At 48.7% G+C, this 11982-nt stretch overlaps 1 protein-coding gene across 1 annotated transcript; it reads right to left on the bottom strand.

Moving 5' to 3' along the window:
- Window positions 1-1633: 1633 nt before the first annotated feature.
- LOC133131443 (hepatic and glial cell adhesion molecule-like) lies at window positions 1634-10821 on the bottom strand. The gene is made up of 6 exons (XM_061246810.1): window positions 10760-10821; window positions 7610-7897; window positions 6548-6811; window positions 4072-4341; window positions 2636-2759; window positions 1634-2482 (listed from the first exon to the last, which is right to left on the bottom strand). The coding sequence occupies exons 1-6, from the start codon at window positions 10800-10802 to the stop codon at window positions 2431-2433; spliced, it is 1041 nt and encodes a 346-aa protein (XP_061102794.1). The 5' UTR covers window positions 10803-10821; the 3' UTR covers window positions 1634-2430.
- Window positions 10822-11982: the final 1161 nt, after the last annotated feature.

Genomic DNA, 11982 nt, shown 5'->3' on the forward strand with positions numbered 1-11982 from the left:
TCACATTTCTTTTGGTCTGAAAAACCGCTGAACCTTTTGACCATGTCTACATGCCTGTATGCATTTAGTTGCTGACTACATGATTGGCTGACTAAATATCTACATGAACAAGCTGGTGTACAGATCATTAAAGTGTTCACTGAGTGTATGTCTGTGTGCATGTGTGAGTGTGTGATTTAAGGAGCCATATTGTGGGGCTCTTTCTCACAGCAGTGCAGGTGATATTGATACATTGTATGAGGAAGCAGACAGTGTCTGAGTCTGCTCTCTCAGTGACCGCTGTTCAACTGGCTAACTGAACAGAACATTTTTTCTGCATCACCCTCATTATTTGGATGAAGATGCTGTAAAATACAGCTCCAATTTAAATGGACAGATGACTGTGGCGGTTGCAAAATCTGCAAATACGTCATCCATGTTGTGAAGAGATATCTACAGAATCAAGAAGAGATATCTACAGAACCAAAAAGAGATATCTACAGGATCAAGAAGAGATATCTACAGAATCAAGAAGAGACATTTACAGAATCTTGAAATGGTAAGACATTTTATATTAAGACTTTTAGAACAAAACCGCTCTTCAGTGCATAATGTGAGGAATAAAATATGTGAGGATCATTATGCAGTGTGTGGATTTGATAGTGGGGGGAGGGCAGGCCATTGCTGATTGGTGCAGAGTCAATCACTGTCTGCTTCCCCATACAATGTATCAACACTACATATTCCACATATATAATACATAATTAGATATTATTTTAAAGTAAAGTATGTCAAACTGATAGAAGGCCATTGCTTTATTACTACAATTATAGCATCACTTTATAAATACACCACATTATTTATAATTTGTATATATATACTAATTTGAACATAAGCTCAATTTAACAGAGACCTAGTTATATTTAAATCATAGATTATTTTATAATAAAAAGATAACTGTGAGAGATTGGTACAATTTCCAATATGAATTGAGTGAGTTTGTATGGGCTATCTGGAATGTGTAGGCAGCTCATTTCTGTTGAAAAGCTGGCCTAACTCATCTAAACAACACCACGCCTAACTCATCTAAACAACACCACGCCTTACTCATCTAACAACACCACGCCTAACTCATCTAAAACACCACGCCTAACTCATCTAAACAACACCACGCCTAACTTATCTAAACAACACCACGCCTAACTCATCTAAACAACACCACGCCTAACTCATCTAAACAACACCACGCCTAACTCATCTAAGACAACACCACGCCTAACTCATCTAACACCACCACGCCTAACTCATCTAAACAACACCACGCCTAACTTATCTAAACAACACCACGCCTAACTCATCTAAACAACACCACGCCTAACTTATCTAAACAACACCACGCCTAACTCATCTAAACAACACCACGCCTAACTCATCTAAACAACACCACGCCTAACTCATCTAAACAACACCACGCCTAACTCATCTAAAACACCACGCCTAACTTATCTAAACAACACCACGCCTAACTCATCTAAACAACACCACGCCTAACTCATCTAAACAACACCACGCCTAACTCATCTAAACAACACCACACCTAACTCATCTAAACAACACCACGTCTAACTCATCTAACAACACCACGCCTAACTCATCTAAACAACACCACGCCTAACTCATCTAAACAACACCACACCTAACTCATCTAAACAACACCACGCCTAACTCATCTAAACAACACCACGCCTAACTCATCTAAACAACACCACGCCTAACTCATCTAAACAACACCACGCCTAACTCATCTAAACAACACCATGCCTAACTCATCTAACAACACCACGCCTAACTCATCTAACAACACCACGCCTAACTCATCTAACACCACCAGCACGAACCAAAAAATTACCAAATCCGGATAACATTGTTCAATCAGGAAACCTGCATCTCCTTAGCATCTGCCCAGCGACAAGAAAGTCCTCACTTTAGTAGTTAAAATTTTTTGCTTGTGACTGTGATTCCGAGGCGCCCGGGGTGCTGTTGTGAGCAATGATCTGCTAACCCCTCCCTCTGGAGCAGCGAGCCGATTATGCCGCTCCACAAGAGGCGGCCAAACTTGGCGTTTTGGCAGGACCGCGAATCAAACTGCAACTGCAAGTCCGCTGCATCTTAGCCAGTTATGCCACCGCGGCTCCGGGGTCCTCAGTTTGAAGTCAGTTTACACGGTCCTCACTCTGGATGGCATACGAGTGTGTGTGTGTGTGTGTGTGTGTGTGTGAATGTGTGTGTGTGTGGATGGGTGTGTGTGGGTGAGTGTGTGTGGATGGGTATGTGTGGGTGAGTATGTGTGGATGGCTGTGTGTGTGTGTGTGTGTGTGTGTGGGTGAGGGTGGGTGGGTATGTGTGTGTGTGTGTGTGTGTGTGTGTGTGTGTGGGTGTGTGTGTGTGAATCTACAGTGCTGTATCTGCCTCCTGATATCTTCTCTGGCCTCTTCTCACAGTGCTGCAAACAAAGAGATAAAGTGTGAAATATCTCTGAGGCATGTGATGTGTTTGTGTGTGTGTGTGTGTGTGAATGTGTGTGTGTGCGTGCGTGTGTGTGTGTATGTGTGTGTGTGTGTGGGTGTGTGATGGGAGTCATGATAAGGGTAGTTACCTGTTTTGAGTGAGAACTTTATGATACAGATGGAGTAACACAACCACTGCCAGAGTCACCAACACAAACTCCACCAGCCTCAACACAAACATTACATACAGCACTGCATCATGGGAACGATGACCTAGAGAGAGAGAGAGAGAGAGAGAGAGAGAGAGAAAGAGAGAGAATGTGTCACATCAGCTGCTCCTTACCCTCCTCCCTACAGAGAGCTGCTCCTTACCCGCTTCCCTACAGAGAGCTGCTCCTTAACCTCTTCCCTACAGAGAGCTGCTCCTTACCCTCTTCCCTACAGAGAGCTGCTCCTTACCCTCCCTACAGAGAGCTGCTCCTTACTCTCCTCCCTACAGAGAGCTGCTCCTTAACCTCTTCCCTACAGAGAGCTGCTCCTAACTCTCTTCCCTACAGAGAGCTGCTCCTTACCCTCTTCCCTACAAAGAGCTGCTCCTTACCCTATTCCCTACAGAGAGCTGCTCCTTACCCTCCTCCCTACAGAGAGCTGCTCCTTACCATCCTCCCTACAGAGAGCTGCTCCTTAACCTCCTCCCTACAGAGAGCTGCTCCTTACCCTCTTCCCTACAGAGAGCTGCTCCTTACCCTCTTCCCTACAGAGAGCTGCTCCTTACTCTCCTCCCTACAGAGAGGTACTCCTTATCCTCCTCCCTATAGAGAGCTGCTCCTTACCCTCCTCCCTACAGAGAGCTGCTCCTTACCCTCTTCCCTACAGAGAGCTGCTCCTTACTCTCCTCCCTACAGAGAGGTACTCCTTATCCTCCTCCCTATAGAGAGCTGCTCCTTACCCTCCTCCCTACAGAGAGCTGCTCCTTACCCTCTTCCCTACAGAGAGCTGCTCCTTACCCTCTTCCCTACAGAGAGCTGCTCCTTACCCTCCTATCTACAGAGAGCTGCTCCTTACCCTCTTCCCTACAGAGAGCTGCTCCTTACCCTCTTCCCTACAGAGAGCTGCTCCTTACCCTCTTCCCTACAGAGCTGCTCCTTACTCTCCTCCCTACAGAGAGCTGCTCCTTACCCTCCTCCCTACAGAGAGCTGCTCCTTACCCTCTTCCCTACAGAGAGCTGCTCCTTACCCTCCTCCCTACAGAGAGCTTCTCCTTACCCTCCTCCCTACAGAGAGCTGCTCCTTACCCTCTTCCCTACAGAGAGCTGCTCCTTACCCTCTTCCCTACAGAGAGCTGCTCCTTACCCTCTTCCCTACAGAGAGCTGCTGCTTACCCTCTTCTCTACAGAGAGCTGCTCCTTACCCTCCTCCCTACACAGAGCTGCTCCTTAACCTCCTCCCTACAGAGAGCTGCTCCTTACCCTCTTCCCAACAGAGAGCTGCTCCTTACCCTCTTCCCTAAAGAGAGCTGCTCCTTAACCTCTTCCCTACATAGAGCTGCTCCTTACCCTCTTCCCTACAGAGAGCTGCTCCTTACCCTCTTGCCCGCAGACCTGTGTGGGGAGGAAGGCTGTTCTCTCCTCACTGATGGGGTTTGTAGCCACACAGGTGTAGGTGGAGTTGGACGCCTCTATCTCCAGAGTGAGGGACAGGGTGCTGAGATTGGGGTCTCTGGTGTGGGACAGTGTCTCCCCCTCTGTCCTCCAGGACAGGGTGAGCTCTCTTCCGTTCTGCACAGAGCACTGCAGTGAGCAGCTCCTGCCCCCTTGTGCTGCTGAGGTCTTTATATGAGGCTTCCACACAGATTCTGTAAGAGAGCCCACAGCACAGCGTCACCGACACACACAGACACACACACACTGTGACACACACACACATACACACACACTGACACACACACACACCCACACACACACACTCACACACACACCCATGCCTTCCGGCTCAGCTCCCTCTTCACCATGACGGCATTACTGCTGACACTGCACCAATCCGCCTGTCGATCTCACGCTCCTTTCTGCCCTCACTCGTGACCCCAAGACCCCAAGATACTTGAACTCCTGCACTTGGGGCAATGACTCGTTCCCAACCCGGAGGGAGCAATCCACCGTTTTCCGGCAGAGAACCATGGCCTCGGACTTGGAGGTGCTGACTCTCATCCCGGCCGCTTCACACTGAAAACAGCCTGAGACAAGCCCTGTTTTCCCTTTCTGAGTCATCGGATGGTTTTCCAGAACTTCCTTGAGGCCAACTGAAAGTCCTTCTCCATAGCCTCCCCGAACTCCTCCCATACCCGGGTTTTTGCTTCAGCGACTGCCGAAGCCACAGCCCTTCTGGCCACCCGGTACCTGTCTGCTGCTTCAGGGGACCCCTGGGCCAGCCAAACCCGAAAGACCTCCTTCTTCAGTTTGACGGGTTCTTGGGTTGCCGCCCCGACAGGCACCGATGACCTTCTGGCCACAGCTCCTGCTTGCCGCCTCTGCAATGGAGGCTTTGAACATGGCCCACTCGGACTCCATGTCCCCAGCTTCCCCCGGGATGCGTGAGAAGTTCCTCCGGAGGTGGGAGTTGAAGACCTCGCGGATGGGGGCCTCTGCCAGACATTCCCAGTTCACCCTCACTACACGCTTGGGTTTACTGGGTCTGTCCGGCAGCCTCCCCGGCCACTTGATCCACTCACCACCAGGTGGTGATCAGTTGACAGCTCTGCTCCTCTCTTCACCCGAGTGTCCAAGACATACGGCCGCAGGTCTGATGATATGACCACAAAGTCGATCATCGATCTTTGGCCTAAGGTGCTCTGGTACCAAGTACACTTATGAGCTACCCTATACTCGAACATGGTGTTCGTTTTGGACAATCCATGACCAGCACAGAAGTCCAATAACAAGACACCACTCGGGTTAAGATCAGGCAGGCCATTCCTCCCAATCATTCCTCCCAATCATTCCTCCCAATCACCCCCTTCCAGGTATCTCTGTCGTTGCCCATGTGATCGTTGAAGTCGCCCAGCAGAACTATGGAGTCTCCGGGCGGCACCCTTTCCAGGATGCTGCCCAGTGACTCCAAGAAGGCCGGATACTCAGAACTGCCGTTTGGTGCATACGCACAAATGACAGTCAGGGCCTTCCCCCCAGCGACACGTAGTCGCAGAGAGGTGACCCTCTCGTTCGCCGGGTGAAACTCCAACACAGGGGCACTCAGCCAGTGGCTTGTGAGTAACTGTTTTCTCAGTTGTTTTTCTCAGAAGATAAAGAACTGTCTTGTATTTTGGAGAAAGAAGACTGCTTACTAACAGTGTCATCGAACACAGTTATATTGAGCTACATATCAAATCTAATTTTAAGGGAATTTTAGACCCAGGTGCGCTGAGTTTCTCATAATTAATCATGTAATTAGATGTTAACTTTTTTACCCAAATAACAGCCAAATAATATAGGTTTTAATGGGAGCAAAGTATCACCACTTGGTAGATGCAGACTTTTATTTAAAAACACACTATCAATCCACCTAATTTAAAGAAACAATATGTCACATGTTTATTTTCTTCCATGCAGTCCCTTCCAAAAGTATTTGAACAGTAATGTCAAGTCCTTTGTTTTTGCTATTAACTGAAGACAATTAAGTTTGAGGTCAAAATCAGAATTTCAGCTTTTATTTCCTGGTATTTTTATCTCAATTTGTTAGATCTAGGTGTAAATACCAGGAAATAAAAGCTGAAATTCTGAACTCTCGTCTCATGTTCATCTTTTCATCTCAACCCCAAATGTATCCAGTGTATTGCATAAACAAAGGAATTGGCCTTGCTGTCCCAATACTTTTGGAGGGGGCCGTATGTCAAAACTGGCTCCCAATAAAGTACTTGCACAACATTACAAAACTGAATCATAGATTCTCACATATTACAAATTCTAGGCAATGCTTGGAAGAACGGGCATTTTTAGTACAGCAGGCATTGATCAGTATATAGTCTTCATCTGTCACTGTTAAAAACAGGAACTTCAGTTTCTCACCAAAGCAGTGCTCTTCCGGTCTGCCTATGACAGTCTTTTTGCTGACAGGGTTTGCAGTCACGCAGCTGTAGGGGGCACTGTTCTCTTCTATCTCCAGAGGGAGGGACAGGGGGGTGCTGAGATTGGGGCTGCTGGTGTAGGACAGTATCCGCCCCTCTCTGTGCCAGGACAGGGTGAGCTCTCTCCCATTCTCCACAGAGCACAGCACACTGCAGCTGGGTTTCACCCTGCTCCTGCTGGACACCTGAGGTCTGGGTACTGGGTCTGTGCAGAGATACAGCAACAGGGAGAGCCTTCAACACTGGCTATTAACACTGGGTACTGGGTCTGTGCAGAGATACAGCAACAGGGAGAGCCTTCAACACTTGCTATCAACACTGGCCCCTAACTCCACTCTCTGTGTGAGCCTTCAACACTGGCTATTAACACTGGGTACTGGGTCTGTGCAGAGATACAGCAACAGGGAGAGCCTTCAACACTGGCTATCAACACTGGGTACTGGGTCTGTGCAGAGACACAGCAACAGGGAGAGCCTTCAACCCTGGCTATTAACACTGGGTACTGGGTCTGTGCAGAGATACAGCAACAGGGAGAGCCTTCAACACTGGCTATTAACACTGGCCCCTAACTCCACTCTGTGTGAGCCTTCAACACTGGCTATTAACACTGGCCCCTAACTCTACCGTGTGCGAGCTAGTGCCTAAAGTGCTTGACTGGGACCTGGAAGGTTAGTGGTTCTAACCACAGATCAGTGCAGCTATTGGCCCTTGAGGCCAACATTGCCCTTAACCCCACATTGATCCAGGGAGGATTGGCCCCTTACTCTAGTCAACTGTAAGTCACTTTGGATAAAAGTAACTGTAATTTAATGTACAGCCTTCAACACTGGCCCTTAACTCTACTCTCTGTGTGAGCCTTCAACACTGGCCCTTAACTCTACTCTCTGTGTGAGCCTTCAACACTCCCTCCTCCTCCTCCTGCTCCCAGAGTTGAGGTTCTGTGACCACGGCCTGGTTTTAATGTCAGAGACTCAAAGTGCCCATCACAGTACAGCACACCCACCCCACACATCCAGGTGGAAGGTTTTTAAGTTGGCACCGCTGTCCTGTACTGTGTAGTCCCCAGAGTCCTCTGTCCTCAGGCCCCTGAGGGAGAAGAGCCCAGAGCTGGGGTCCCACCGCAGCCGGGCACTGTAGCTGTAGTTGGTGATCTGGCAGGAGTGACTGACCACTGTCGCTATTCCACTGCCAGCTTTCAGCAAGAAGCCGGTGTCCTTCACTGCGGCTGGGAGCGTGACCGTCTCTCCCACAATGCTGTTCAGCACGTTCGACTGGGCAGAGACACACACACCTGGAGAGACAGGATAGAGAGGGAGAGAGAGAGGGTGAGAGAGAAATAGAGGGAGAGAGAGAGGGTGAGAGAGAAACGGAGGGAAAGAAAGGATAGAGGGAGAGAGAGAAACAAAATGAAAGAGGGAGGAAAAGAGAAATGGAGTGGAAGGGAAAGACACACAGGAGAGAAGGATGAGAGATGGAAGGAGAGAGGGAGGGGGAGGGAAAGTAGGATTGGGAGAAGAGGGAAAGTAGGATTGGGAGAAGAGGGAAAGTAGGATTGGGAGAAGAGATGACTGGTTTTCAGTAAAAGTTCAAGGAATTTGTGAAGAGTGTCATGGGATCATTAATTACTACAGTGAGTCAAGACCTTGGTTTAAGTTCTCATTCGAAAGACAGCATCTCCTATAGTACAGTGTCCCCATCACTGCACTGGAGCATTGAGTTTTATTTGACCTGAGGGATGACTACCCCCTACTGCCCCCCTACTGCCCCCCTAATGCCCCCTACTGTTCCCCTACTGCCCCCTACTGTTCCCCTACTGCCCCCTACTGCCCCCTACCATCCCCCTACTGCCCCCCTACTGCCCCCTACCATTCCCCTACTGCCCCCTACTGTTCCCCTACTGCCCCCCTACTGCCCCCTACCGTCCCTCTACCAGCCGCCTACTGCCCCTTACTGCCCCCTACTGCCCCATACTGCACCCTACTGCCCCTACTGTTCCCCTACGGCCCCCTACTGTTCCCCTACCGCCCCCCTACTGCCCCCTACTGTTCCCCTACTGTTCCCCTACTGCCCCCTACCATCCCCCTACCGCCCCCCTACTGCCCCCTACTGCCCCCTACATCCCCCTACTGCCCCCTACTGTTCCCCTACTGCCCCCTACTGTTCCCTACTACCCCCCTACTGCCCCCTACTGTTCCCCTACTGCCCCCTACTGCCCCTACTGCCCCCTACTGTCCCCCTACTGCCCCCTACTGCCCCCTACTGTTCCCCTACTGCCCCATACTGTTCCCCTACTACCCCCCTACTGCCCCCTACTGTTCCCCTACTGCCCCCCTACTGCCCCCTACTGTTCCCCTACTGCCCCCTACCGTCCCCCTACTGTTCCCCTACTGCCCCCTACTGTTCCCCTACTGCCCCCTACTGCCCCCTACTGTTCCCCTACTGCCCCCTACTGCCCCCTACTGTTCCCCTACCGTCCCCCTACTGTTCCCCTACTGCCCCCTACTGTTCCCCTACTGCCCCCTACTGTTCCCCTACCGTCCCCCTACTGCCCCCTACCGTCTCCCTACTGTTCCCCTACTGCCCCCTACTGTCCCCCTACTGCCCCCTACTGTTCCCCTACTGTTCCCCTACTGCCCCCTACCGTCTCCCTACTGTTCCCCTACTGCCCCCTACTGCCCCCTACTGCACCCTACTGTTCCCCTACCGTCCCCCTACTGTTCCCATACTACCCCCCTACTGCCCCCCTACTGTTCCCCTACTGCCCCCTACCATCCCCCTACTGCCCCCTACTGTTCCCCTACTGCCCCCTACTGTTCCCCTACTACCCCCCTACTGCCCCCCTACTGTTCCCCTACTGCCCCCTACCGTCCCCCTACTGTTCCCCTACTGCCCCCTACTGTTCCCCTACTGCCCCCTACCGTCCCCCTGCTGTTCCCCTACTGCCCCCTACTGTTCCCCTACTACCCCCCTACTGCCCCCCTACTGTTCCCCTACTGCCCCCTACCGTCCCCCTACTGTTCCCCTACTGCCCCCTACTGTTCCCCTACTGCCCCCTACCGTCCCCCTGCTGTTCCCCTACTGCCCCTTACTGCCCCCTACTGCCCCCTACTGCCATTAAACTGTCTTCAGCAACCTCACCTTAGAAGCAGAGTTTGGCTGTTCCTCACCAAGTTTTAACCCTCCTACACAGCTGTTCCTGTTTCAGTTAATGATTGTGTTTCAACCTACATATTAAATTGACTATATGCCTACAAAATCCCTGTGCAAGTGTACCAAGGAGAATTGATTGCTGGTTTGAAGGCAAATGGTGGTCATACCAAATATTGATTTGATTTAGATTTTTCTTCTTTTCACTCACTTAGCATTTTGTTAATTGATAAAAAATAAACGATCAACATTTCTATTTTTGAAAGCATTCTTACTTTACAGCATTTTTCCACACCTGCCTAAAACTTTTGCACATGAGAAAACTTATATACTGAGAGTTTAGAGCGGAAGACATTTCCCTGGACTACACAAGACAGGCTTTTAGCTGAGGGGGTCCAGTGTGCTGTTTGCATTGCACTAGTGTTTGTCATTGAGATTAATGTTGAGATCATCATTTTGTACATTACATATATGCCTGAGACTTTATTCTTTCATTGGGTATGACATTTATTCCATTGTGAAGTATTATGCCCAAGAAATATAAGAGTGAAACGTGATAATATGCCCGCTCTCCCCATCTTTGCATGCACTGACTGCATAGAGTATCTTCTCTGATGATATATGCCAGGGGTGCACTCACTGAGCACTTTATTCTGCATTAATTAGATTTATTAAGTCTTCTGCTGCTGTAGCCTGTGCAGGTTTGACACATTGTGTGTTCAGAGATGCTCTTCTGCATACCGCTGTTGTAATGTGTGGTTATTTGCTGAGATACTCAAACCACCCTGTCTCGCACCAATAATTATTGCACGGTCAAAGTCACATTTCTTCCCCATTCTGACATTTAGTCTGAAAAACAGCTGAACCTCTTGACCATGTCTGCATGGTTTTATGCATTTAGTTGCTGCCACATGATTGGCTGATTCCTTATTTGCAGTAACAAGCTAGTGTCCTGGTCCACCTAATAAAATGTTATTGAGTGAATATAACAGCATAACAGTCCTACCTGCACTCCAACAGGTATATAACAGCATAAAGGTGGTTCTCATGTTGCTCTGAAATGAAGGTTTCACTGTCTGAAGCCGTCTGCAGTCTGGACTTCCTTATTCTAAACGACTGTGTTAGACCCCACCCCACTTAGACCCAAACACACCACAAACAGACAAACAAACACAACACACACACAGCATCACTCACACACTGCAATACAAATAAAGCACACACACATTTTTCAAGAGAAAATGTTAAAAAAAAAAATAAACAAACAAATCATTCATACAAAGAACTGCCATTATGCAGACGGCTAAGACGGCTTTATTGCTACTTCTGTTTTTTTGTCTCATCAGATTAATTAAGGCCCAAGTTCTTATCAGTAGCATGTGGTTATTTCTGGCACTTGGAACTGTACTTCCCTCTAGTTCCTCTTCCCTTCTTATTAGTACTTCTCGGAGGGGAGGTGACCGTCTCAAATTTTGTATTTGATTTGATTTGATTTGTTTTGTTTAATTTATTTGTAGATACTTTTGTAAATAATTTATAGGCCTAATAATTAACAGAACTTTGACCACTTTCAAGCGCAGACTGATAACTCACAGGCTGTGCCTTTCCCTCCCAGTGGTGCGCATGCATAGCAATCATATTTCATAGACCGCTGACGGAAATGTATGATTACAATTCAGAAGTGCATGCATGTTTCTTGGAAATGAGTCACGATTCCAGGTGGCTGACAGGCAACAAGCTGTCTCTTTTGCACAATCAAAAGTGTGATTTCCTCTGCAGCGGAAACTGCAGCTTTCTGTAAGGTGCCATTGAGTTGTAATTTATGTGTTTGAGGGAGAGGGTGGTTTAAACAAAAAGCATAATGGCTCCAGAAACACACTGACACTGTCCCTTTACACAATGTTTTAGAGAAAGCAGCTGCAGACGGTTTTGATGTAACAGGTGGTATTTAAGTCTCATTTACCTATGGACTATCCAAACCTATAGATGAATCAGGCTGAAATATCTTGTATGTCCAGAATGAAATGTGCACGCCAGAGTTTCTATACTGCCATACGTACACACGCTCTGGTATGCTATTAGTATGCTATTAGTAGTATCCATTATCTGAACCCGCTTATCCTGAACAGGGTCGCAGGGGGGCTGGAGCCTATCCCAGCATACATTGGGCAAAAGGCAGAAATACACCCTGGACAGGTCGCCAGTCTATCGCAGGGCACACACACCATT

The sequence above is a fragment of the Conger conger genome, chromosome 6 (assembly GCF_963514075.1).
Source record: "Conger conger chromosome 6, fConCon1.1, whole genome shotgun sequence".
In the NCBI taxonomy this organism is placed as follows: Eukaryota; Metazoa; Chordata; class Actinopteri; order Anguilliformes; family Congridae; genus Conger; species Conger conger.